The 26,648-nt window shown below is 47.5% G+C and overlaps 1 protein-coding gene across 1 annotated transcript in view; it reads right to left on the reverse strand.

The window, feature by feature from the left end:
* Nucleotides 1-24,103: 24,103 nt before the first annotated feature.
* Nucleotides 24,104-26,648, reverse strand: part of MOGAT2 (monoacylglycerol O-acyltransferase 2) — a 50,570-nt gene continuing 48,025 nt past the window's right edge. Inside the window, 1 exon segment of the mRNA XM_006021965.2 lies at nt 24,104-25,901. Within this exon segment, the coding sequence (XP_006022027.1) occupies nt 25,747-25,901 (155 nt within the window). The 3' untranslated portion in view covers nt 24,104-25,746.

Consider the following 26,648-nt stretch of genomic DNA (forward strand, 5'->3'; position numbering starts at 1 on the left):
GACTTGAGTTCAATGCCTGCTTTGGACAAGGTAGGGTTTCTCTGCTAGTGGCGTGCAGTAAGTATGGCAAGGAGTGCATGCTTTCTTGTAGGATCGGCTTATTGCATGTGAACTCCTTGAACTTTGGATCTTTTCTATAGAGTACCGCCCTCAGAAAATGCTGTAGCATAGTCACGGCATGACTGTGGTGTCGGTGGTACAGACTCTGCTATGGTGACCGAACCGTTCTTTCTGCCAGCAGAGTAACTCCACCTCTGCTGAAGGCAGTGAGGCTTCTGCTGCTTTCGGGCAGCTAGCAGAAGACATTGGCAATACCTTCTGCTAGTTGCCATGGTCCTTTCAGGAGCAGGTGTCTTATCATCTTCTGTTGACACAGCAGAGCCATGCAAAGCTGCCCCAAATGCATGTGCATGCCCGCACTCCATCCGTATGGCAGCGGGTATTGCCGTCTGCTGCCAGGAGAGGCAAACATAGACACCTGTAATCAAGACTACCCATATCTTTCTATAAGAGTCACTGGGTTTGGTCCTCTGCTGGGAGACTCAGTGGCTCAATGCTGATTGCCGTATTTTCTCATATATACCATGCCCCTGAATATAATCATGCCCCCCACCCTTTTTTTTTTTACAGACAGATTGAAGAAAAATAAAGTTCTTACATTGCTGGACAGGTAGATAACTAATCCAGTGTGCTGAATCTAGGGCTGTGCACCTGGTCTGAACCTGTGTGCTGGCTGGAGCAATGTGCGGGTTGGACCCAATGCACCGAGTCTGGGATCCCATGCTGGGTCTGTCCAGTTGGACCCAGTATGCCTAGTCCAAGACCACATGACAAGTCCAGGGCTCCAGGGATGCTTGCCCAGTCTGTCCCTGCATGCTGGCTCCACGGCCACATGCTAAATCCAATCCCATGCGCTGGCTCTAGGACTGCGTGCTAGCTCTGGACCCATGCATTCACTGGTATGACAAAACTAGTAACTGCCCACATCTGGGCTGCACTGGAAACATTACAAAGAGCTTTGCATTTAGCAGGTTAGCATTTAAAAACTCCAGGGAGCTAACCTGAAACTGAGCTGGCAATCTGTGGGGGCAGGAAAGGAAACCAGAGCCAGAAACGAATAAGTATTTGAGGTCACATTCTGTTCTCAAGTACATCGATGCATATGTAGGAAGATCACCAGGCAACTAGAAGATGATCATTTTCCATTGCTACTTGTTATATAGGCTTGATTCATCCCCCTGTGCTAATGGTGAGAGTCACTGAGGCCTACTGCTAGTTGCACAAGCCACTCAGTCTCTGCCTTGAATACTGTTGGTACCTTAGTAGCATCCATTGGTGCTACACTGCCCCTCTAACATGTCTATCTAGCTATCTCTGGTTATTCTGTACAAACCACCATGTAATAGCTAAGTCCTCTCAGTGTAACATCTAATCCCCGCAGTCCCGTCCCAGACCACCACTGATTTACAAGCCAATAGCTCTGTCCCGGCTGCAATCAGAGGTGTTACTGCAGACATACCCAAATTCATTTGAATCTACCTAGCTTACATGCTGGTAGGAAGCCACAGCTGCCAAGCACATACACAGGTTGGCTTGTACAGCTTCATGCTAGCTGTGGTTGGTACATGTCTACTGCAGTTGGGCTCCCCAGCCACAGAGCAGACATAGCCACGCTCTGCTACCGTTAGGGCAAAGAGGCCGTTTCATGCAATGCGCTGGTTAATGATGCAACTGAAGTCCCTGAGCTGGAGTCAGCACTTCTAAAAATAATATTGGATGCTTTACTTAAGAAGTGAAAGTTGTCAAAAGTGCAGAGACTCTGAAATATAGCAACGTTCCCTCCCCTCCCGCCAGCCGCTTCTTTGCACAAATGGAAGCAAGGTTCAGGACCAAAACCTTTAGCGGTTTCAAGCAATGGTGGGGGACAAAAAAAGATAAAGACTGTGGACAGACAGTGGGATTTATGCAAGTCCATGACCCATGCCAAATTTTGGTCGTAGAAGAACTGCCTAGTGATAGTCTAAAATTATTGCACCTAAAATTTAACTGTCTGGATAAAGTCCTTCATTCCTTATGTAGGTCTAAGGGGGCTTTCTAAGCAAGAGCTGGTCATCTAAACATTTCTTTCAACCAAAAGGAAACATTTTTGCAGAAATATTTTTGGTCACAATTTTACAGTTTTTGTAATAAAAATGTGGGGTGGGGAGGGCAAAGATATAGTTTTCAAAAGGAGGGGAAATACCCAGATTTTAACTGAAGAAGAAAGAGGATTTTACTTTACCTGCACTCTTTGTTTGCCAGCCAAACCCAGACGCGCCTGTAGGTTCCTAAACCAACAGGCATAATAAAAATGCAGCTGCTTTACTTTCATAGACGCTGGATGGCTGAAGGTAATGATGTGGCAAATTGACAAAGGAAATTTCTTTAGTAACCAATTTAAATTTTCATTTGCAGTCAAGGGCAGAGGCTGAGGCAGGGTGTGCATGGCATGAGAAATGCGATGCATCGTGGCTCTGGCTGGATCAGAGACGCAGCCCTGCAGATTAAGAGACTCCTCTTTCAGCTCTACCCGGCAGTCTTGCGGAGGTTGTGGTGGAGCAGAGCTCCTTCGTCTCAGGCTAACAGGACCCTTTGTCACCAACATTGGTGAGGAATCAATGGGGCTACCGCGGCAGAAGTGAAAAAAGGATCACAAGGAGGTATAAATGGCTACGTGAGGCTCGGAGAGCAAACATGGGTCCTCATTTGTACTTGCATAGCCTGGAGTTGCTTGCATGAAGTTGCATAAGTCCAAAGACATTCCCTTCCACAGGGAAACAAGGGGTGTCCAGGGAATTACATGCTAGCTTCAATGACCAGAAAGATACTGGGATGTTTCATTAAAGGATTTATCTCCAAGTACCCAAGGTGCCAAATCCTATCCCACCAGTTAAACACGTAAGTGGATTTAGGCACCTACATGCGACTGTATCCTACCCTGCTTGAGTCAATGGACACCATGCAATGCAGAAGTCGGTGGCTTTTCCTCTTCCTCACTCCTTTTCTGTGGCTCAATCTTAAGGCTCGGATGAGGGTGCGTTACAGGAGCAGGTGCATTTGTGGGTTTTCAGCTGCAGAAATGGGGTGCTAGTGGCCACAACGAAAAACGGCATTACAAAAACTCAGAATCCCAAGCACCAGAGCAGCCGGACATGCCTCGTGATGGGAAATGGCTGCAAAACCGGACATTAAAATTGCTGTCATTGCGCTTTCAGGTGCAGCTCATTGGGATGAACGGGGACCGCTCGCACCACTTTTAAACCTCTTGTTTCAGGTCGGCCGACTCATTCAGGCTCAGAAAATTGTCTTCATAACTAGACTACGATGGGTTTTGAAATCAAACCTTATGTTCTTGTGGCCTCTAAAGCTAGGGACAGAAAGGGCACAACAGTCAGAGTTTGGCATTTTCCACAACTGAGACTTTGCATGCTGGATTACAAGGGGAGACACGTTATGGGGAGCACAGCAAATGCCTTTTTAGGTGACCAGTGGCTTGTAAGGTGACCAAGTTTACCGGTGCAGTAGTGTCTGGGGCAAATATTGGGAATGATACCGTAAAAGAAATCACTATGTCATTAGATGCTGTGCAATTTTGATTTCAGTATCACTTTTTTATGATTAAGGTGAGGTGTAACAGCCCATACTTTTTCAATTGCTTCTAAAGAGAGCCAGAAACACTATTTTATACATTGATTTTGTTGCCTTTGATGCCATACGTACAATGTGGACAACAGCAATTAGCGATTTGTTGTTTTTTAAGAAGGTTAGGGATTTTTTTCCCATTTCAATTTCTTGAGGACCCTGTGAAATAGTGTTTAAAACATATTCCTCATAGGATGAACAAATACTTTTTTTCCCCACCTACTTGGTCATTATAAAAATCAAATAATTGATGTTTTTGGTTTGGGTTTTATTGAATAATTTAGCAATTTCATGAGCATTAAATACTGTATAACTTTCCTTTTGGGGGACTCCTTCTCTCCGTGACATCATAAGATTAGCTACATGACTGGCTTTTTTTTTGTCAGACAAAGACTACATGTTTTTTAATTTATTTTACATTGACTTTTTTCCAAACTGACATTGCCAAACCAAAAGGGTCACCAGTAGTTCTCATTTCTTCCCAGATTGCTTTTAATCCTCCTCTTCTCCTGGGGCTCTAACATTTGCACTATAATTTTTATAGGGATGATTAAAAACAAGGTAGGTAGGTTTTGTACTCTTTGCTGCTAAGACACAATTTTATCAACAAAACTGAATAGAAAGAGGCTACTTTGGTGTTTTTTGCGGTAAAGGAATTGAATCATGTTCCAGGGTGACCAATTTCAGCTGTTTAGTGTTGCTATCAGTTTGACATCTGGGATTATTCAGGGAGACATCAATCCCACTTCCTGCAATTGCTAAATTATTTTGATTAGCAAAGTCAAGGACCAATCCCAATCTCCCTAACAACAAAAAAATCACATCCTCACAGGTTGTATCCGTGAGGTCATTTGGCCAAAGCAAAACCATGCTCACTTTTCAAATTGTTTAAAACGCATTGCAGGCGTTCAGACCCGGGTGCTCAACCTCCGGCTCACAGACCAGATCCAGCCCTCGACGCCCTGTCATCCAGCCTGCAGGGCTCCCCGCAGGTCCAGATATTTGGCAATGGGGGATTGGTGGTATTGCTCCACTGCTGCCAAATTTCCGAACACATGGAGAGCCCCGAGCCCGCCCTGCCTGGCCCCTGCATCCCAAGCTTGGTGCATGGAGGGCAGATGTGAGGCCTCTGAGCCTGATCTGACCTGTGGACCATCCCCGTGCCCCTCCTGTGGCCCCTGGGGCCAAAAGGTTGAGCACCATGTCTTAATTTCTTCTTTGGCAAATGTCTCCGTTTTGATTTGCCAAGGGGCAATTTTGAGGATTTGAGTGATTTAACATTGAAGTTGTGGCACCAGTGTCCAATAAGAAGCAGCTTAGATCCCACGTGCACGTAGATCCCACGTGCAACAAGAACACGTGGGATCTACAGTTTTTATCCATGGTAATGGGAGCCACGAAACAATATGACGGGGGCTGCTGGCATCAGTTGGGAAATGACAGCATTTTCCTTCAAATGCACACCAGGGATCATATCAAACTGTTCTGTGTGTGCCTGCTTCTCCCAAATTGCAGCAAGGGAGGTTTAGGTTGGATATTAGGAAAAACTCTCACGGGGAGGGTGGTGAAACACTGGAACAAGTTACCCAGAGAGGTGGTGCAATCTCCATCCTTGGAGGTTTTTAAGACCCAGCTAGACAAAGCCTTGGCTGGGATGATGTAGTTGGGGATGATCCTGCTTTGAGCAGGGGGTTGGATTAGATGTGACCTCCTGAGGTCCCTTCCAGCCCTTGTTTTCTATGAGTCTGTGATTCCCCACCATCCTCTCATCCCTCGGTGGTGCAGAGATCTGGAAAGCAGAAGTAGAGCTGAAAGGAGAAGATGAATTTTAAGAAACCCACAGGGAAATTACAACATTGTTAGGTTGCCGCAAGAACGATCAAATTGACTGATTAAGTAAGGGAGACGAAGAGCAGGTGTTGGAGCAAGATAAGGCTGGACACTGAAACTTCTGCATACTGCAGTCTTCTCCCTTTCAGGTGTCCATTGCCCGCTCCCTGGGGAGAAATTATTGGCTAGTTCCCCTCCAGGAAGATCCACACTGACTTCGTTCGGACTTCTGATCAGAGGTGATCTCTCTAAAGGTGATCCCTCCAATCCATTTGAGGAAAAGAATGAATCTTGGCCAAGTTTGAGATCAGTTCCTTTCCTTACTTTTTGCCTTAAGGAAATGTAAATAACCCTGTGAAAGGTCACCACAATTCATGTTGTCCCCAACCTCATCCACACCACTGCGAAAGTCTACATGGAGACTGACCTGTTTTTTAATAGCGCATTTGATTGCATTAGCTGCTATAACCTCAGTCCGAGCTCAAAATTAGCAGGTTCTTTCTTTCCTGTAGTCCACTAGGCTGTGGCAAGATGGCTGAGATGCTCCTGGGGTAGCTTATCCACATGTGAGGGGTCCTAGAATATAACCCAAGACCTGCTTGTGAGCCATACAAAAATAGAAGTAAGTTTGTCACCAACCCGTTGAAAAGTTTTCAATCTGCAGTTCCTTGAGAATAGGACTTTATAGACCTGATGGAGGAGTGTTTTGCAAAAGGGGTCATTGGTCCTGATGTGTAAAATGAAAGCCATGGGTATAATCCTTAAGAATTCTGTTAGTCAAGTTGGTGCACATTGACCAAGACTTTTAGCAAAATGAGATGTCTCAAGACATACTAATCTTCCCAGAAGTCTCTCTCACTGGCAATTTAGTTCTGTTTTTTTTTCCTTATGCTGCTTTTCTTATCCTAACTTATGCTACCTTAACAGTATTTAAGGCTACACTATAAATAACTTAACCAAACTTGTCCCAAGAGTCCATAAAAGGGCTTTGATTTCTTGTACTACAAATCCCTGGCAGCTTTCACAGTTTTCAAGAGATGATTTCCTGACAGACTTTAGTGCTTGGTCAGTTCTGGACACAAATGCCACCTTTGGCTCACAGTGAGAATCTTTTGAAACAAAAGAATACTTTTGTGGCTTTGAAGACAAAGTTATCTATTGTGAAACTGGAAGATCCTTGGAGCAGGGGCCTTCTCTTTCTTCTGCATTGGCACTGTGCAGAGCACAGCGGGATCCTGACCTATGAGGGCAGCATAGAGGTGCTACTGCAATACAAATATATAGTAAACCATTTTCAGCAAAACAACAGCTACCTTAATTTTCCAGAATACTGAGAAGGGTGTCTTCAGCTATGAATGTTTTTTTAAGGAATACCCATCCTTGAGAGCAGCATCTATGATGCCAATGGTTGCTAATACATAAAAGCCTCATGAGCCATACTCTCCTCTCTTCTCCCCTGGGTGATATTCTTGCACTGCTCACCTACCCCCACCTGTCGCAGGACACTTGGTACTCCTGCTACTTTAAGAGAAGACAGGTTGCTTGAGAAGCAGCCTGCAAGTGTGCCAGGAGGCAATTAGGAGTCACATCGCCTACAGAGGATGGGCTCCCAGAGCTGGAGCTGGTCAGGTAGTCTTGCTCTGAGAGCAGAGAGAGAGGGGCTCCTCAGCAGCCAGGACTGGATTAGTGCATAGGTGTGACGGCGACGGGCCGCTGTCTTGGGTACAGGCGGAGGATAGGCAGGACAAGGGGGCAACAACACCCCCTCAAGAAAACCACGGGCCGGGGTACTCACCCCCGGGAGGGACGGCGGCGTCGGAGCTGGGACAGCAGCAGCAGACGAGGCAGCCATTACGGCCGCGCGCGCCGGCACTACGCCGGCTGTTTAAACAGCTGTCCACAGCAAGGGGAGCAGCTGAGCCAATCGCGGCAGCCGCGGGAAGTTTAAAAGCCCCGACAAACCCCGCGGTAAGGGGGAAGCCAGGGGAGGAGAAAAAAGGCGTGCAGCACGTCGCTGCCGCTGCAGCTTCCCCAAAGCCAGAGCCTCAGGCAGGCAACTGGGCATCATTCCAGCGGCTGAGGCAAGAGCCGGAAGTCCCGGTCGGGGCAAGAGGAGTGACTCCCAGCGTTTGCTGGGAGCAAAGCAGCAACTCGGGAAGTTCTCCCATTCCCGAGGAGCAGTATTTTTGAGAGCAGGGGAGAGAAGAAAGAAAAGGACCCGAGCTAGTGGCCGGGTCAGGCGGAGACGGAGCCAGGCTGCCGGAGGACGACCGTTGGCCCCGGGAAGGCCTGCCAGAAAGAAGTGCTGCAAGGAGCGGCGGGGGACCAGCTCATCAACAAGTGACCGGTTGGCAAGTGGACGGGGTGTAGGGGTGGCGGAGCCCCGTGGAACATCTGAGGACCCAACCGTGAGTACCCCGCTTTACGTCAGGCAAGCCCCTCTGGCAGAAGATCTCCACTGAACCCCTCCTTCGAATCACTTAACATCCAAGTCGTGGCAGGCGGGACGAGGGGGAGGGGCTACCAGATGAAGGGCGGTACCGGACGGGAGGCCCACGGACGTCACAATAGGCAAACTAGGCACATATCTAGGGCCCTAAGTGATGAAGTGCTTATTTTACATATTATAGTTATTGAGTGAAAAAAGTAATATAACAATTTCATCTTCAGCTGGGGGTTCACTTTGCCTAGAGCCTGCTAATCTGTCCCTGTATGCAGCAGGGGTCCTGGGTAACATCTGAGTTAGGGTAAGCTACTCTGCTGGTTTGCGGAAGGGACCAAGGGGAGGTCCCAGCTGGCCCAGGGAGAGAGGGGCCAGAGGACCAGTGGGTCCAAAGACAGAGATCGGAGCGGTAGAGGACCTGGAGAGACAGCAGGGCCTTGGGGGCTTGGAAAGAGAGCAGAGGAATGGAGAGCTCAGGGAGCAGGTGGGGCCAGGGTGCCTGTAGGAGTGGGGCCAGGACTTGGGAAGGGACAAAGGCTAAGAAGGGCTACAGCTGGAGAGCAAGGGTGCCAGGGGGCCCATAGCCCAGAGAGGGGCTGGTGCAAGGATGAGCAGAATCAAGAGCCTGTATGGGCAATAATGATTTGATCAGGATGTGTGACATCTGTGAGGCCTGGGCACACGTGTTGGGGAGAATGGAGCCCAGTAATTAGCCCTTAAGGCAGAGAGCAGAGACACCAGAGCTCAGGACTGTGAGACCAGGCTTGGGGCACCGTGGGGCATCCTCCTTTTTTTACATGATAAATACATCAAGGTGTGGCAGACAAGTGGAAGGGGAGCATGCCCAAAAGACAGCAAAGTTGACAAGGGCTGAGGGTGCTCCAGGGGCATCCTAAAGGTGCTCCAGGAGTATCCCAAAGATTCCAGTTTCAGATAAATCTTGCACATCTTATCAATAAGCAGTACGTCCTGTAATTTAAAAATTAAAAAGTTAAGTTGGAATAACTCGAGTAGGACAGCATTACACCACCCAGACTTGTTTCCTTGGAAGCCACTTGAATCCAAATCCCCTCATCTCTTTAGTAATCCCTGGGGCTGAGGGATTATAAAATTGGGTGGCTCCATCCTCCCATATCCTAGACCTTCCCCTATAGGGAAACAGCAATTTTCTGTTTCACAGAGGAATTTACCTTTCCTGCCCCTCTCCCTCAGGCCTGTAATAATCTCTGGGACTGAGGAAGGGAGGCAGGAAAGGGAAATTTCTCTGTGAAATAGAAAATTACTGTTTTCCTATAGGGGAAAGTCTAGGATATGGGAGGATGGAGTCCCCCCAATGTTATACTACCTCGACTACCATGAAGCCATCTTGTAAATGAAACATGATCATTGTTGTATGCTAGCAATGCCACCCAGTGATTTTTCAAGTGCTCACCTGAGGAATCTCTTTTCCAGATTAGAGGCTATTTCTATTTAAAGAATCTCTCTGGAAAAAGTCCTTTAAACCTTACTGAAAATCTTCCTATGTTGACACAACACTGCATCAGTTTCTGAACACGTCTAGACCCCAGGGGAAGTCCAAGTCTGGCTCTGAACTCTGCAGTTTATCACTGATCGTAATTCCCTCAGCAACCAATTTTGCTGTCACATATGGAAAATGATGGTATGGATGAGAGCTAAAAAACCCCCCAAAGATCCTATTTCCATTCAAATGCCTTGGGCTGCTGAAGGGCAACCCAAATGTGACCCACAAGCTGTGTTACAGATGAATAATCATTTCATTTTCCAAATGCTTGCAATTTATGCAGGAAATGACAATGCACAGAGACAACAGGCAGAAGAATACATAGTTAACATAGGCTTGCAGGGAAGAGACACAAAGTCAACTTGTATAGTTCTCAGGGGAGCTAATCTGGGGGTGAATATGCCCTTCGTCATCAGGATGTAGGATGACCCAGCCAAAGCATCTCGGGGCTTGAATAGGACCTGCAAACAGCAAAATAGCAAAGGGTCCCATCCCCCATCTGCTGGGTGGCACATGCTCGAAATCCTGTTGCCATCATTGGCAGTGTTAAGTGCTCACAAAGGATGCAGAATCAGGCCCTGAGTGAGTTACTGGTAGTTCAGGTGTCCAAGAAGGGCTTCTATAAACCTATCCAGGGGAGGGAAGAGACACCAGAAAGAAAATCTTCAGCAAGCAAGGCTGAATTATTGAATGCTTTGGGGAAAAAAAATCAGAAACGCCCAATCCCTATTGTAAAGAAAAGAATAAGTAACATGCAATGAAACCTGTAGTGTAAACCCACCCACTCCCTGCAAAAAGTGCCAATTAAAAGGTAAGTAATTACTCTGCTATTCATTCAGGGCTCAGCATCCCCTGGTTCCAAGGCCTGCGTTGTGGTCACTAGTCCTCTGTCTCCCATTACAACATGTTTGGCATTGATTGCTCTTATAAAAACAGCTGAGATCAGCTTGTAACATAGTGCCAGAGATGTCCACATCTTTCTGAGTGGGGGGTGAAATGGAATGGATTGCAAATCTAGACTAGAGGGAAACCCAGGATCTGTCCAGCCCAGAGGTCAGGGGGTTTTTTTACTGCCATATGGGAGACCCAATGTCAGTCCTTAAATTTTGTTTCTTGCTTGCTAGGGTTTTGTGCTGAGTGAGTTGCAAAGGCAGCAACCAGAGGTGGGGAGTCCTGCTGCACTGAGCACCTACTATTATTGCAGTAATGCCCATGATGTGTGAATAGCAGTGCAGACACTTGCACATCCCGGCCAGGAACCATCATGATGTGAGGCTCCAAAATATGTCCTGTTGTCAGCTGGGGAATGGTCTCAGCATTGTGAAACCTTGAAGCTGGGGAGGGAATGGAGGACACCAAAACAATAAGGAAGGAAACTGATAGCAACAGTGTTTGGGGGAAGTGCCAGCACATGCATCCTGCCCAGACTCTGTAGGGATTTCCAAGCTGGAAGTTTCCTTGCTGGTGTCATCCTCTGCCTTCTGGTATCAGCATAGATGTTAGACCCCCCCCCCCTAACATCTATGCTGATACCAGAAGGCAGAGGATGGCACCAGCAAGGAAACTTCCAGCTTGGAAATCCCTACAGAGTCTGGGCAGGATGCCCTGGAGCACCCAGCACCCATGACTGGAGTCAGGGGCCCATCCAAAGAGCTCTGCAGGCTCTGCCTCTGTGGGGTACTCGCCTCCCATGGAAATCGGGCCCTCATCTATGGGAACTGAGCTTTCTTGGAGATCTGGCCCCAGTTTTGGCTACTGAGACCCTGAAAATATCTGCTCCTGACCTTCCCCACATTTCATTTGCTGAGGTCAGGGATGGACCACGACTGAATAAAGTTTGAATCTAGCAAAACTATCCTCTACAGAAAGGATGTGGACACATTGGAGAGAGTCCAGTGGAGGGCAACAAAAATGATTGTGGGGCTGGGGGACAGGACTTGTGAGGAGAGGCTGGGGGAACTGGGCTGATTGAGTCTGCAGAAGAGAAGACTAAGAGGGATTTGATAGCAGCCTTCAACTCCCTGCAGAGGGTTGCAAAGAGGATGGAGCTGGGCTGTTCTCAGTGGGGGCAGATGACAGGACAAAGAGCAATGGGCTTGAGCTGCAGCAAGGGAAGTTTAAGTTAGATATTAGGAAAAACCTGTCATGAGGAGGGCAGTAAAACACTGAAACAGGTTACCCAGAGAGGTGGTGCAATCTCCATCCTTGGAGGTTTTCAAGACCCAGCTAGACAAAGCCTTCCCTGTGTTAATCTAGTTGAGGCTGGTCCTGCTTTGGGCAGGGGGGTGGGCTAGATGTGACCTCCTGAGGTCCCTTCCAGCCCTCGTTGTCTATGATCCTGTGATTACAGAAGTAGTCCTCAGTGAGGACCCCTCATTGAATAGGGATGCTGTGAAAGGCAGTTCCTCAACGATTGGTCCTAGGCCGAATGCTATTCAATGTCTTCATCAATGATCTAAAAGTAAAGGTAGAAGCACAGATGACAACACAGAGAATCTCTTCATGATTTGCTGTTCCTAAACGGCTCCAGACAGACATTTCCCCATCCTCTCCTTGAAAAACTCCAGTGAAGGAGCTTCCACAGCCTCCCTCACCAGCTGGCTCCAGTGTCCGATCATTCATACCGCTGGGAAGTTGACCCTCTGATTTAATATACATCTGCATTGTCACCGCTTAATCACATTGCCTCATGTCCTGTCCTCTCTGGTTAGGGGGAACAGTTGTTCTCCCATCTAGAAATATTGGTGGAGTGGTAAATCAGGAGGAGGAACAGAGAGGTTGTATTGATTAGTCTGGATTATTTGGGAAGATGAGCCTGTTCAGTCTGGATTATTTGGGAAGATAATCCTAGTCTGGATTATTTGGGAAGATGATCCTAGTCTGGAAGCTGAGCCTGTTCAAACAAAGTATCTTTTCATACACCCAGAGGCAAAGCTGCACCTGTACAAACAAGGAACGAAGGCCAGAGCTACAGGATGAGGGGCTGTGTCCTGCAGAGCAAAGATGCAGAAAAAATTGTAGGGGATCATAACCCCACAGGAGCTCTCAGGGAGATGTGGTGGTGAACAAAGTAGGCCAAGGTGTCTGTCTTGGCTGCATTAAATAAGAGGGCAGTGAGTAGGCATGGGAGGTGATCCTAGCATCAGTGTAGGATGCGGGTTGCTCCGATATTGGAATATCGAGTACCGTTCTAGTGCCTGCAGTTTGAGAGGGATAGTGAAAACTGGCTAAGAGTACTTTAAAGAGCCACCCAGTGATATAAGGGCTGGAGAAAATGCCTTTCTGTTGAAGCGACCGAACGAGCTGGAGCAATTCAGCTTGCTAAAAATAGATTGAGAGCTGACATGATTACAGCACATAAGCAGTTACCTTCATCAGGAACATACAGCGCTTACTAAAAAGCTCTTTCATCTAGCAGAGAAAAGGCAGGACAGGAACACTGAAAGCTAGAGATGTTCGAATTAGAAATACAGCACAGCTGTTTAACAGCGTGGGTGATGATGATGAGCCACTGGAACAAATTAGCAAGGGAAGCAATCTGCTTGCCATGTATAGGAGTCCTTAAGTAAGACCGTCTGCTTTTCTGAAGGTTTTACTTGACTCAAACACAAGTGCAAGGGGAGATATGTAGGCACCTGCGCTATACAGGAGGTCAGAGTAGACGGTCTGCTGGTCACTTCTGGCCTGACCATTTATGAATCTCTAAATGTCATGCAGTTCTGTAGACAATCTCCCAGGCCTTTTGAAGTATCACGATAGGGTTTTTTTCTTATGCCCCATGGTGCCTTTTGTGGCATCACGATAGGGTTTTTTCTTAAGCCCCATGGTGGCTCCTAGCTCCAGTTCCAAGGTGCAAAGTTTCCAGCAACATGGCCTGAGTTTTCAGGTTACTTTCTCTGTCAACATCCCTCCTTTTTCCAGGCTCACAATCACATTCCTGGTGCTAGCCTGACTGCTGAATTTCAATACGTCTCATGACCTTATTCATAAGTGCTGCAATTCCTGATTTGGAAATGACTGCTTTTTGCAGCCTCGTATATAAGCAAAGATTGGGGGAGGGGGTAAAATGAGGTGCGAGTTTAAGGTGATAGTTATGCTGAGACCACGCACAGGTTGTGTGTGCGCGCGCACGTGCATGCGTGCTCATCCACATACACGTACATACACATACACACATGCATTGCATTGCACACATGCACACACATTGACTTAGGATGAAGACGGCGTAGTTACAGATTCTTCCGTGTTTCTAAAATGTCTCATGTAAAGACAAAGATGATCACAACTGAGCACAGAAGCAAGGAATGCCAACTTTTCTATACAAAAAGACACAAAACACACCGTTTGTGCCCTTCCAAACCAAACCGATAGCTAATGGGATTCAACGCATTGTAGCATTGACTGGAGGGAGGTTTGATCATTCCAGAAACCATTACAAATAGCCCGTGGATATACATTAAAGTAATTTTCCCTGGGTGCTTGTCTCATTGGCATGCAAAGACACTGTATGGGAGTGAGAAAACTCAAGTTTGTCTGGGGGAAGGAACTACAGGAGCAGAAGAGCAGCAGTCATTGAGGAGGTTACAGAAGCAGCCATCGTCACACAGTCACACAACCAATGCACAGACACGCTCGCTGATGTAGCTCTCTGTGCACTAGGCCTTGTGCCAGGGAGTTGGGTAAAGAATCACATCCCTAATCCAAATAGTCATACAAATCCAAAACGGTGTGTCGGCCAGGCCCTCTTTGGCTAGGATTGAGGCATGGCCCATGGGCAGGGCTGAGCATCCAGAGAAGCCAAAGACCAGGGTCAAGGGCTGAGCCAGGTAAGAACAAGAGGGTCGGAGGAAGGAACCAGGACCCAGAAATTAATGTCCAGGCAATACCAGCGACTCCAGGATATCAAGGGCAGGAAGCCAGGCTGGGGATGTGAAGGATCAGGAAACTGCTTCAGGAGGGAGGTTCGCTGGGCCTTTGCCAGAGTCCAGGGCGGTCATCAGGATGGGGAGCAGGGAATCGGATCAGCCGCAGCTGGGGCTGACTAGCTCATCCAAGTGCCCAGCCCTGAGCTGACTGATCCTCACACCAGCAAGGGAAATTTAAGCTGTGCTCCCTGGCAGATCCCCAAAGCCCCTTGATCTGCAGGCTCTGAAACTAGAAGGCTTGAACTGATGGCAGAGGACACACACATTCTTGCCGGCAGTAGGCATGGAAAATATGGGAGTAGATTCTCATTCATGGGCTAAATAAAATACCCTTTCCCATGACACGTTCTTCATTTACCTGACTCTGATGGCATTAAACATACACGTATACCAGTGGCTGGAAGCCCAGATGATCCAGTACCACCCAGTCATCCAGGAGGAGCAAAATACCCATTACCTCCTCTTAATTACCTCCCCCTGCCTGCTAAATGCCTGACACACCATGATAGATGTGCAGTCTCTCTGGTTACATTAGTGTCACGGTGTCCTCCTGGATGTTATGCTGCCGCGCAGAGCATTAGCCACAGGTTTCTCTCCAGAGAGTCATTAGGTTTAAGCACTTCTGTTAATTAATAGCCAGAGAGGCTTGATCCTGGGATGGTGTGTACTTGCTGCTACTGAGTAGAGTATGTGGAGGAGAAACATGCTTCAGTGCTGAGCCTCCATCCTGGAAGAGGGAAAGGTCCTGATCTGCCCATCTTCTTGATAGTCCCAGGTCCCTTTTGAACCACGGGGAGCTATCACTGCACAGTTCATCTCAGGACAAGGTGGATATGTGGCCCCAGAGGTACACAGTGCTTCCCTGGTTGCCAAAGGGTCAGGCTCTGAGAGACGGGCCAAAAACATCTATCCAATGCCCAACCTTAGTGTCCCCTACCTCTCATCTCTGTGAGCATCAAGGTCCTGGTCTAAGATGAAGGATGGCCCTATAGCCTAAGAGCTCCATAGGCCATTCCTGTCTCCACCCTATAGTGAAGACCCTTTTGCCCCTTTTTCTTAAGCCCCATGGTGGCTCCTAGCTCCAGTTCCTAGGTACAAAGTTTCCAGCAAAAGGGCCTGTCTCCACCACTGACCCATTCAGTAGCCTTGGGAAAGTCCCAGGACCTCTCAATTCAAGACTAACTCAGTTAAAATTTGTGAAGTATTTTTGAGATGTTGGGGAGAAAGATGCTACCAAATATGCAAAATACAGTTTTTTAAAACACAATATGAGATCACCAAATCATAGAAAATGAGGGTTGGAAGGGACCTCAGGAGGTCACATCTAGTCCACCCCTCTGCTCAAAGCAGGACCAGCCCCAACTACAGCATCCCAGCCAAGGCTTTGTTTAGCCAAGTCTTAAAAACTTCCAAGGATGGAGATGCCACCACCTCTCTGGGTAACCTGTTCCAGTGTTTTACTACCCTCCTAGTGAGAAAGTTTTTCCTAATATCTAACGTAAGCTTCCCTTGCTGCAATGTGAGCCCATTGCTCCTTGTCCTGTCATCTGCCCCACTGAGAATGGTCCAGCTCCATCCTCTTTGCAACCCCGCTGCAGGGAATTGAAGGCTGCTATTCAATCCTCTCTCAGTCTCCTCTGCCCCAGACTCAATCAGTCCAGTTCCCTCAGTCTTTTTCCCACAAGTCATGTCCTCCAACACCCAAACCATCTGCATTGCCCTCCACTGGACTCTCTCCAACTTGTCCACATCCTTTCTGTAGTGGGGGGCCCAACACTGGATGCAGTACTCCAGATGTGGACTCCACAGTGCTGAATAGAGGGGAAGAATCACTTCCCTCCATCTGCTGGCAATGCTCCTATGAATAAAGCAGCCCAGGATGCCGTCAGCCTTCTTGGCAACAAGGGCACACTGCTGGCTCATACCCATTTTATTGTCCCCTGTCCCCCCCCAGGTCCTTGTTTGCAGAGCTGCTGCCCAGCCAGTCCTGCTGCATGGGATTACCCCGTCCGAAGTGCAGGACTTTGCAATTGTCTTTGTCGAACCTCGTGAGATTTCTTCTGGTCCAGTCCTGGCTCTCTGCTCCAGTATGGGAAAGAAACACTTCTTCCCTGCTGTCATGGCGTGGACACAATGGGTTTTAAGCTGAGATTTACAGGAGAGGCTGCTGATCTTGGTTTCCTAAATTTCTGGGCCTCCCAACTCGAGACCTCTTCAGATCCTGATTTTTCAGACTATAGGTGCTTGGCTTTTGGCTGTTACGTCAATCTTGAAGTAGCACGACCTTCTCCGGGCGGCAGCAGAAGGCTGTACCTTTGTTTACCTGCTTTTGGCAACCCGGGACTATTCATTGTGTTCAAAGGGCAGCTTGATGTGGAGGCAAATTCCTTGTTATTGTTAGTCCCCACGAACACCTGCCCATTAATCATTTGTTTGCAGTGATCAACCGATTACTGTCCCTGATAATGCGATAGGGAAAGGATTTTCTCAAAACAATTTTTTTTTTTTAATATTAATCACCAGAAGTGGGAGAATAATTCACAACAATTTACTCATTGAATTTTTTATTTTTCTCTGTTCATGAGTGATCCATGAGCAAATCATGGTTTCCCGAGATGCCCTTGTGGATTGAAATAATTTGCTAAATACTTTTTTTTACACACCATGCTCAGTGTACAGTTTGTTCATAAACAATACTATTGCGAATGAGCAATTTCAAGCTGTTTTGCTCAGATGCGTGTCACATGCTATGCTTTCCCCCCTGGGTTTTGACCTCAGAGAACCAGGACTCAGGTAGCATTCTTGACCCTAATAGTCAACATTGACTGTATGTGAATGATTACTTACAACAGCCTGATTTTTACAGAAATGTGGGCCACTTCATTGGTCTTCTTCATTTTGAGTTGTGGGTCTCAGTTGGGCACATCCATATGTGCAGTTTAATGCACATTAGCCTATTTTAAGGCGCATTAAAGCATCACTTTAAAAATTCTGCTATTTAGTTCATGCACATTAAAATAGGCTAATATGCATTAAGTGTCACTAAAAACCATGGGCGTTTATACATGTGCACCGGGAGTGGGGGGAAAGTGCTTTAATTAGAGCAGCTCCAAGAGCCTCCCTAATTAAAGTGCCCAGAGTGTTTCATGTATCAGCATCCCCGCACTGCAGAATTGCGGCGGGGGTGTTTTTTCTAAAGCTCATTTGACAAGCTTTAGATAAAGCACCTCCACCACCATTTTGAAAGGGACCCTAATACACGAGATGCCGGAGGCTGCTGGAGCACAGTAATTACCATGCGCCAGCAGACTCGATTAATTGTAATTACAGCGTGTCAGAGCAGCCTCTCTGATTGTGTATAGGTGCCCTGTGCTCTTTAGTTAATGCACATTTAGACAGGATAATGCACATTTTCCTACTACCTCAGGATGCAGGTGCTAGATTTAATGCACATTAACTAAAGCGCATTAACGCATGTGTAGACACACCCAGTATTTCTTTAAACTGGGTTCAAAGTGTTTTAGGATGATGCATGCACTGTCATTGGTCTCTTGTGATTGTTTGGCCATTCCTTATGCTTATAGTCATATGATGCTACTGCCAAAGTCTTACCTAAAGCCATTTCTTTCCCAGAGCATTTTTATATCAAGATGTATTGAGAAGAAATCTAAAAAAAAATAAGTCATTTCATCCATTTCACAGTTTTATCACCTTCTGGAAATCAGCTTGTCACCAAGTGGTTTTAAGATATGTGCCCAAATATTGAGGCACTCAAAAACAAACTCCAAAGGCATAATGGAAATTGAGGGCCATTGTAAATTGTTAAAGTAGTAAAATATAGAATCAAAAATATATCAGCAGTGCAGGTGGGTTTGGGTCTTTTGCTATTTGAATGAAAGCACTGTTTTACAATATGCTAAAGGAGTAGAAACAGTGTGGGGAAAATTGTGATTTGAATGTTGCTTTCAGTGTGCTTTCACTGTGAAGTTGAGTTGTTTCTTGCCTGACAGAGCCAAGGTTTTTCTAGTTTTCTTGACAGAAAATCAACCCCTCTTAACCATAATGCACTAATAACTATGAAGCAGCTGGCAGCATCTGTATGACAGGCACTGTAGGAGTACAAAATACTGTTTTCTTTGGCTTTCCTTCAGGTTTGGAATGAGTCAGGGTTTTGTATTCATCACTTGTTTTAGGGTTTCCTTATCATTTGAACCTGCTAAGCAAGGCAAATCCAACTTAGAGCTCCTCTTAGGAGACTTGCTAGGTAAATCATCAGGAAGGCAGACAGACAGAAAAGCAGCCAGAGACGATTAAACCAGGACTCCTGGGTTTCTTACTTTCACCGTGCGAAACCTGTGTGTCTGTGTGTGGGCAGCCCTGTGTCAGCTTTGCTGGCGATTAGGCACTGGGGTGGTTCCTTTTCTTTATTCACAATTGTGCCACAAATTAAACAAAAACAGAGCCCCTTGCACAAACAGCAGGGGGATAGCGTGGAGGTTGAAAAATGAGTCCTGAAATCCTAGCTCCAAAAAGCTGGTTATTTTGGGGTGACCCATGACATGAGCCTATGGAATATATCGCAGAGATTTGCCTTTGGCTAGAGTTTGAGGAGGAGTTGCATGTTCTAGCATGTGCATTTCAGAAACGGTCCCAAAGCAGAAAGTTCAGAGCCAAATGTAGCTAGAGTTGGGGAGGGGGTGAGGGTTCAGGCTTATCTCTGGTGCCAAGTGTTTCTCATTATTTGCATTTTGACTTATTTTTAGAGGGTTTTTAATGCTCCAAAGAGCCAGAAACACAAGATATGCTCTCTTTACTCTGTTCCAGTTGCTGGCTGGTACCAAACTCGTGAGATGAACTGTGCATTGTTTCCAGCCCCTTAGGCTAGGTCCAGACGGTCAAAAGGCCTGAGGCTGAATTGATTCAGTCTTTGCAGGTTAGCCTGAGCTGCACAGATTAAACCGAAACAGAAATGAGCAGACATTTACCTTTGATTCAGGAAATGTAGCCACAAGGCTGCAGAAACTGGGGGGTGCTAGAGCACAGCTCTCTGGCTGTGTGTTCATTTCCTCTTCCTGCTGCCTCAGAGGCATCTGGGATTTGCAGTCCAGAATTACAGCAGCAGGACTCTGCAGGGTTCCTCATCACTTCCTCTTCCTGCTTCTGGGTGCCTCTGGGATTTGTAGTCCACAGTCACAGCCAGAAGTAAGTTTGAGTGGGGGAAGGGCTGTTTAACCCCCCTCCCTGGCCCCAGCCAGGGTTTGTTGGTGGGGGCAGTCCCCCCTGCAGACTGGGCTGCATCCCCAGCTGGGCTCCCCCCTTGTCAGCCAGCCAGCCCTCATTGCTCCAGCTAGAGAGCAGAGGGGAGGAGCTGCAAAGCATGCTGGGATGCTGGGGGACTGTGATTTAACTTGAACCAGGCAGGGGTCTGGGACAGAAGTTTCATAAACTGGTTTGACTCAAATCAGTTAAGTCTGATACTGCATTCAACCAGGTTTATCTTAAACCAGCTTCAGCCATTTTGAAACTGGTTTACGTGCACTGAGCTTCCATTGTTACAGGTTTCAACCAGTTTCTGATCACTTAAACTGATCTATGTGTAACTTCTGTCCGTAACCTAATGGCTTTCTGCCATCAGAAAGCTGTGACATAAGCAGTGCGTGCTGGGGTGTCCGAGTGCATATTCCAGACTGCAAAATGAAGCGGACCTCTAAACAATTCAGTTACCTATAGTGAGTGCCCACATTCACTTTGTCCCCTCCAGCTCAACCCTGGTGCATGCCAGTTCATCTTCTGCCTTGTCCGCTTGAACCTAACGTCAGTGAAGTCTCTGCCTCTTCCTGGCCAGGTCTCAGGGCCAATGCTGTGGTTTAGGGACTGTGTCTTATGATTTCTGTCTGATATAAACAAAATTCACAGGCGTCTTTATGAGCGTCTGTGTCCGACTGCAGACTCCGTTTCGGATACGGGACTCTGTCTCCTCTGTTCCCTGTTCCACGTTGGACTGGAGCTCCCCAAGGCTGGTCCCCAGGGTCAATGGGAGAGGCTGACTTTCTATCATGCTCTACAACTCAACCAGACCAACTATGATCAATACATGGCACCTACTTCAGGGAGCTGGCTTATGAGAAGAGAGATTGCCTAGCAATGAAGTCACCCTATAGTGCACCCTGTTCATCTGTTGAGGCTGTCATCGAACAATCGGTCAGTTTGAGACCCAGGGGATAGCTGGCCCGTGGGTCCCAGCTCTCAGCAGAGGGTGATGGATGGAGGATCTGCACCCTAAGACTGTACCTGGAGACCCCTAGCCAAGAGCAGCATGTGACTTCAGTTCCGAGCACCCTGGGACTAGTGCAGCGATTCTCGACTAGTGCTCCTTGAGGTCCTTCCAGGATCTCATGGTGCTACTCAACTAGGGCTCCTTGAGATCCCATGCAACATTAGCTCTCTTCGGTGTGTAAACACGATTTACGAGGCAACCCCCCAATTCCAACTAGAAAGCCACAGCTGTGCTCTTTCTGAGTTCTCAGAAACAGGAAAACTGCCCCGTTACTTTTCAGTAGGCAAAAAAGGAATATAAGCTAAGAGCTGGCACTTTCCTGGGGGTAAAAAAAAGGCTGAGAAGCACTGACCTAGTGGGTTGGGACTCTGCACAGGAGCCTGGAGAGTGTCCAAGCAAGAGGAGCCTGACAGGGTCTGCAGCACCTGTACTGCCTTCCTCCTTCGCTCGTGCTGATTGCTGCCTTCTCCTTAGTTTCATACTTGGTCGGGTGGGAAGGGACCTGAGCAGATCATCAAGTCCGACCCCCTGCCATGGCAGGAACAAAAAATGTCCAGCACACCTACTGCCTAGGAAATGACCTGCTGGGTGGCACAGAAGTGGAAAGGGACCTTGGAGTCCTACTGGACTCCAAGATGAACATGAGTCGGCAGTGTGACAAAGCCATCAGAAAAGCCAATGGCACTTTATCGTGCATCAGCAGATGCATGACGAACAGATCCAAGGAAGTGATACTTCCCCTCTATCGGGCGCTGGTCAGACCGCAGTTGGAGTACTGCGTGCAGTTTTGGGCGCCGCACTTCAAGAGGGATGCGGATAACCTGGAGAGGGTCCAGAGAAGGGCCACTCGTATGGTTAAGGGCTTGCAGGCCAAGTCCTACGAGGAGAGACTAGATAACCTGGACCTCTTCAGCCTCCGCAAGAGAAGGTTGAGAGGCGACCTTGTGGCTGCCTATAAGATCATCACGGGGGCACAGAAGGGAATGGGTGAGGTTTTATTCACCAAGGCACCCCCGGGGGTTACAAGAAATAATGGCTACAAGCTAGCAGAGAGCAGATTTAGACTGGACATTAGGAAGAACTTCTTCGCAGTTCGAGTGGCCACGGTCTGGACTGCCTATGCAGGGGGTCGGACTCAATGATCTATTGAGGTCCCTTCCAACCCTAGCATCTATGAATCTAATAATCTATGAATGCTGGGGTCAAATGACCCCGGCTAGGTGATTATCTAGCCTGTTTTTGAAGACCCCCAGGGTAGGAGCAAGCATCACTTCCCTTGGAAGTTGGTTCTAGATCCTAGCCGTCCTTGAATGTCGGCATTGAGTGGACATTCAGAGCTCCTTCATCTTTGGTACCTTTTCCTCTTATACCTGTCAGCTTCATAGGGACAAGCGGAGGCCCAGGGAGTTTCCTTGCAGGGATTTGTCCTCAGCCACCTCCGTTCCCCCTCCTACGCCTCTCCCTGGATGACCCCCTCCTCTACCAGACGCAGCTCTGCCGATGACTCAGATCCAGCACAGCTGACACGATTCCCTCTGCCGCCTGCACCATTCAGCTCGTCTCACGGATGTCTCACCACCTACTCCACCTTACTGTGGCTACGACTCTTGCTGCCCCATTCTCCTTTGCTGCTGCCCACATCAGCATCCTGCAGCCTAGTCTGGCTCTCAGTGGGAAGGGGTCTATATCAGGCCAGGTCTGTGTCAAGCCACACCTTATCCGAAGTCCAGCACCACTCAGCTGTCCTGAAGTCGGTTATACTTATTGATACCCTATCTCCCATCTGAAGTCCAACCTTTTCCCTTTCTGCCCCGCAAAAACCTGGCCACCTCTGATCCACACATAATGCACCTCTCCAAGTGATAGTTCTCCCCATGTCAGCTCTCTGCCTTTCTTTGTGCTCCTCTGCTAGCCCCTTCATTAAGCTGCCTTCACAACTCAGTCTCTCTGCAGAGCCAGCTCGCTCTGCTCCAACAACACCGGCCTTGATGCTCCTCTGCAAAAAAAAGGCAGCAGTGGTCTGGCAGGAGAAGGTCATAGCAAATAAGCGGTGGCACAAGCAGTGGCAGGGAAGACAGAGAAGGAAAGGGAAGACTGTGTGGTGACTTAGGCACAGCAGTGTGGTGATGTTAGACAAGAAGAAGCAACTGTGTTTTGGATCAGAGCTAAGTAGGGCTAGAAGGGACTGTAGGAGGTCATCTAATCCAGCCTCCTGCTCAAGGCAAGATCAGCTCTGACTTCTTCATCCCAGCTAAGTGTCTGTCCAACCTGCTCTTGAACATTTCCAGGGATGGAGAGTCCACAGCTTCTCTGGGCATCCTTTTCTGATGCTTGAGCCCCCTCGTGTTCAGCAAGTTCCTCCTAATCTGAATTTCCTCTGCTGCAGCTTGAGGCCATTTCCCTTAGTCCTGTTCCCTACAACTACAGAGAAAACCCCATCTTCACTCTCTTTATAATCCCCCTTTCGATACTCAAAGTGCAGTGGCAGCACAGGCGATAGCAATGCATGAATTTTTTTGTTGCTGTGGGCACCTGTAACCTCATTTCAAGCCAAAGCAAGGGAGCTATTGATGGAAACCGTGCAAGAAACAGTGGCACATGACCTGCTTTATTGGCCTGGATTAGGTGTGGGATTAGGAGTGTTCAGGTTGGTTTAGGAAGCTTCCTGATTTTTTTTTCTCTTCTTGTTGGCAGGTGCACTGCAAGGAGGAGAGTTGTGCAGACTCAAAAGGCTCCAGGATTAAGTTTGAGTCACACAGAAGGTGGAGCAGTGAATTTTGATCAGCGTGTTTTTCTACTGTGTTGAAGGAAGGGCTTGTCAGTACATTAGTGAAAATCACACTGAAAGTCTTTGGGGGAACTCTCATAACCATCCACGCAGATTAAACGTGAAGATGGAGAGAGGGAGAAAGGGCGAGAGAGAGAGAGGAGATGAGTATAAAAACCTTCTAGAAAGCAATAGGCAATGTAAAACAACCTTGATCGGGGCGGGCAATTATTTCGGGCGGAGGGCCGCTTACTGAGTTTTGACAAGCCATCGAGGGCCACATGACAGGCAGCCAGGAACAGATAAATATTAATTTTCGACATTTTTTAGGGGCTCCGTGGGCTGAGTAGAATGGTTTGACAGGCCGCATCCGGCCCGCAGGCTGCAGTTTGCCCACCCCTGACCTTGATAGATTGCTTTTGGGTATCGAAAGATTATTTCTTGCTCTTCAGCATATAATTTCCACATAGTTAAATCCCATTAAGTATAGAGTTTAATAACATTATTAAATATAGCATATAAATATATACATACACATATTGTAATATATAAATAATATATATATAATTATGAATAGAGTTTAATACAGAGAAGCAGCTATATAAAGTTCTGATTACCTGCCACATGTGCCCTTAGGAGACATTTCTTGCCCCAGATCATCTCTACCTTCTATTATCTTCTTCCCATGCCCTTTCTTAGGAAGCAACTTCAGGTTTAAAGCTACAGCACCACTTATTTCATACACACCAGGGCAAATTGTCCAGCCTGTTACATTGGCACAGCCCTTTAAACATCTACAGGATTGCAGGATTGGTGCAAAAGAGATGGGGATATGGTCTTGCAGTCTCAATGTGTTTCATTCGAAAGGGTGCTTGAACATTTCAGCTTCCTTATTTTAGCATCTGCCAATATTTTAGACAGCAAATGCTGAAGGATGAAGTGGGGAGGGGAGAGGGATGTAATGGGGCATGTTCTGAGCTGCCCCTTTGCATAGTTGCTCTTTAGTGGTCAGGTTGGTAGAAACGGAGCCACGACTCCTGGGTTTTATTCCCAGCGGTCTGGTGGGTGACCTGGGACAAGTCTTTTCCAGCCTGATTTCTTTCCACTGGCTGATCACCAGTGTTTCCTACTGTTCTTTGGTGGTGTGGGGTTGTCCACTATTAGAGACCCTTAAGATATCTACCACACTGGGGCTTAATTTACCCTTATGGCTGCAGAGGACAGGTTGTGGAGACAGTCACCCAAGCATGTGCAATGATCTCCCTTTGCTAGGGTTTTGCAAGGATCACGGTTGTTCATAAAGCGCTTGGGAGTGCAAATGGTGATGCAGTTTCACCACGTTGTGCTGAAATACAGGCCACGTGCAAATCGGTAAGTGCTTGTAACTCCACGAGCATCAGAAGCCGCGTGTGTAGGGACCTCAAACCCTTTGCAACACATCCTACACTTTATGCTGGCTCTCATCTCTTAAATACCACGGGGATGCAGCATTTAAGGGACAGTGACTGTCCTCTTTGTTGCAGATGGCACTCTGCCATGATCCCGAGATTCAAAACCTCCAAATGAACAACAAAGTTCAGATGGAAAAGCACAACCCAGAGGGACTGGAAAACAGCGCCGCATGAAAAGATCAGCACTCATTTATTTATCTGGAAAATATTATATTTAAAAAAACAATCACAGCAATTTCTGAGTTGATATCCCATATTCAGTGACTGGTCTGACTTATTCCTTGGGTGGCTGGCTCCTGCCTGTTGCCCTGGTATAAATGCTGAGTAGCTCTGCTGAAGCCGAACAGGTGAGCTGGTCCTAAGAGACACGAAGGATACAGTCTTCTGGATCTGTAAGCCTGAACACTTTCATAGCTGTCTTGCAACAGTGATACCCACGGCAAGGGAAAGTTTGAATAATTCCCTGCTGTCTGGGAACAACAGGGAAGTCGATCAAGGTCTCTGCTAGGATGAGAAAGGGGAGCTTGCTAGAGAGAAATCTTTATCTTGCTTTTTTTTTTTTAAATGCAAGGATCTCTTCCAAAAGACCATAACATTATAAAAGATGAGAATCTGCAAAAAGTGCCAGGCAGCATAGATATAAATGAGAGATGGGCCCGGATTAAAATCTCTGGATCAAATGGTAGACAAATGTTGGGGAAACCTAACTCCCAACTCTGCAACTGGATTTGGTCTTTACCATTAACCAAACCCAAATGTCAAGGTCCAAACACTCCCAGGCACTGGGGAAATAAAGAGGTGACTTTTGGCTTGGGCTCAGCTCCATTATAAGCAATGGCAGTGCACTGGCTTATATAAATTCCAGGTGCCTTTCCTTCGGGACATTGTATTTAGCTTTATGCTCCTCAAAGAGCTTGCACAGTTCTCCAATGTACGTCTGATGTAACTGGTTGACTTCTTCTTGGGACGGATTATGCTTCTTCTCCACGTGGATTGGTTTCCCGACTGGAAAACAAACACACACATGCATTAGAGCAGCAGTGTGACTGGCCGGTATCGTATCCTGGGTGGTGGCATTGCACAAGCAGTGGCTGGAGGGTCACGATTGCTGGGGGAGACCTCGCCCTCGTATGTGTGCCCAACAGCCATTTAAACACCCATTTTCAGTGGCAAACGAGGAGGTGATCCTGGCCCGAGTAGCAGCAAACAAGTGGCCATTTGCTGCCAGAGCTGGGGCTGCTACATGGTCTAGGACATCCCTGACCTGAGAGCTGTCCCTCAAAACAGGCCTCATTTGAGAGGCACCTACTGAATGTAGATAAAACATGGTCCTTGCCATAAAGATCCCACCTATATCGTGGTCATGGCTGTGACTGATGTGCAGTGTACGGGTGAAAAGCCGCCCCCCACCTCTGAAGCCAGTGCCCAGATCTCATGCCCTGCTCACTCACTCATCCTTTGCAGACAGCACATCCTAGGTGCCAAAGGTGCCCCGATGCTGCTTCCCCCTTTCATCCACAGCCTCAGCCCACAAGGACCAGGGATTCAAGGATGCAGTTTGAGAATGTAGCTGGGTATTGAGATGAAACTGGGAGTAAATGTGGCCCAGTGCATGGCAGACAAGGTCCTTTGGGTAAATCTGAGATATTCTATTGGACCAACTAAATAGTTGGGAAAAAAATTTCTTAGCAAGCTTTTGGGGTGCAAAGCCCTTTGTCAGGTGGAGCAAACATCTGCAGCTGGTGTGCGCTC

This window comes from Alligator sinensis, unplaced genomic scaffold (genome assembly GCF_000455745.1).
Source record: "Alligator sinensis unplaced genomic scaffold, ASM45574v1 scaffold1008_1, whole genome shotgun sequence".
Taxonomy (NCBI): domain Eukaryota; kingdom Metazoa; phylum Chordata; order Crocodylia; family Alligatoridae; genus Alligator; species Alligator sinensis.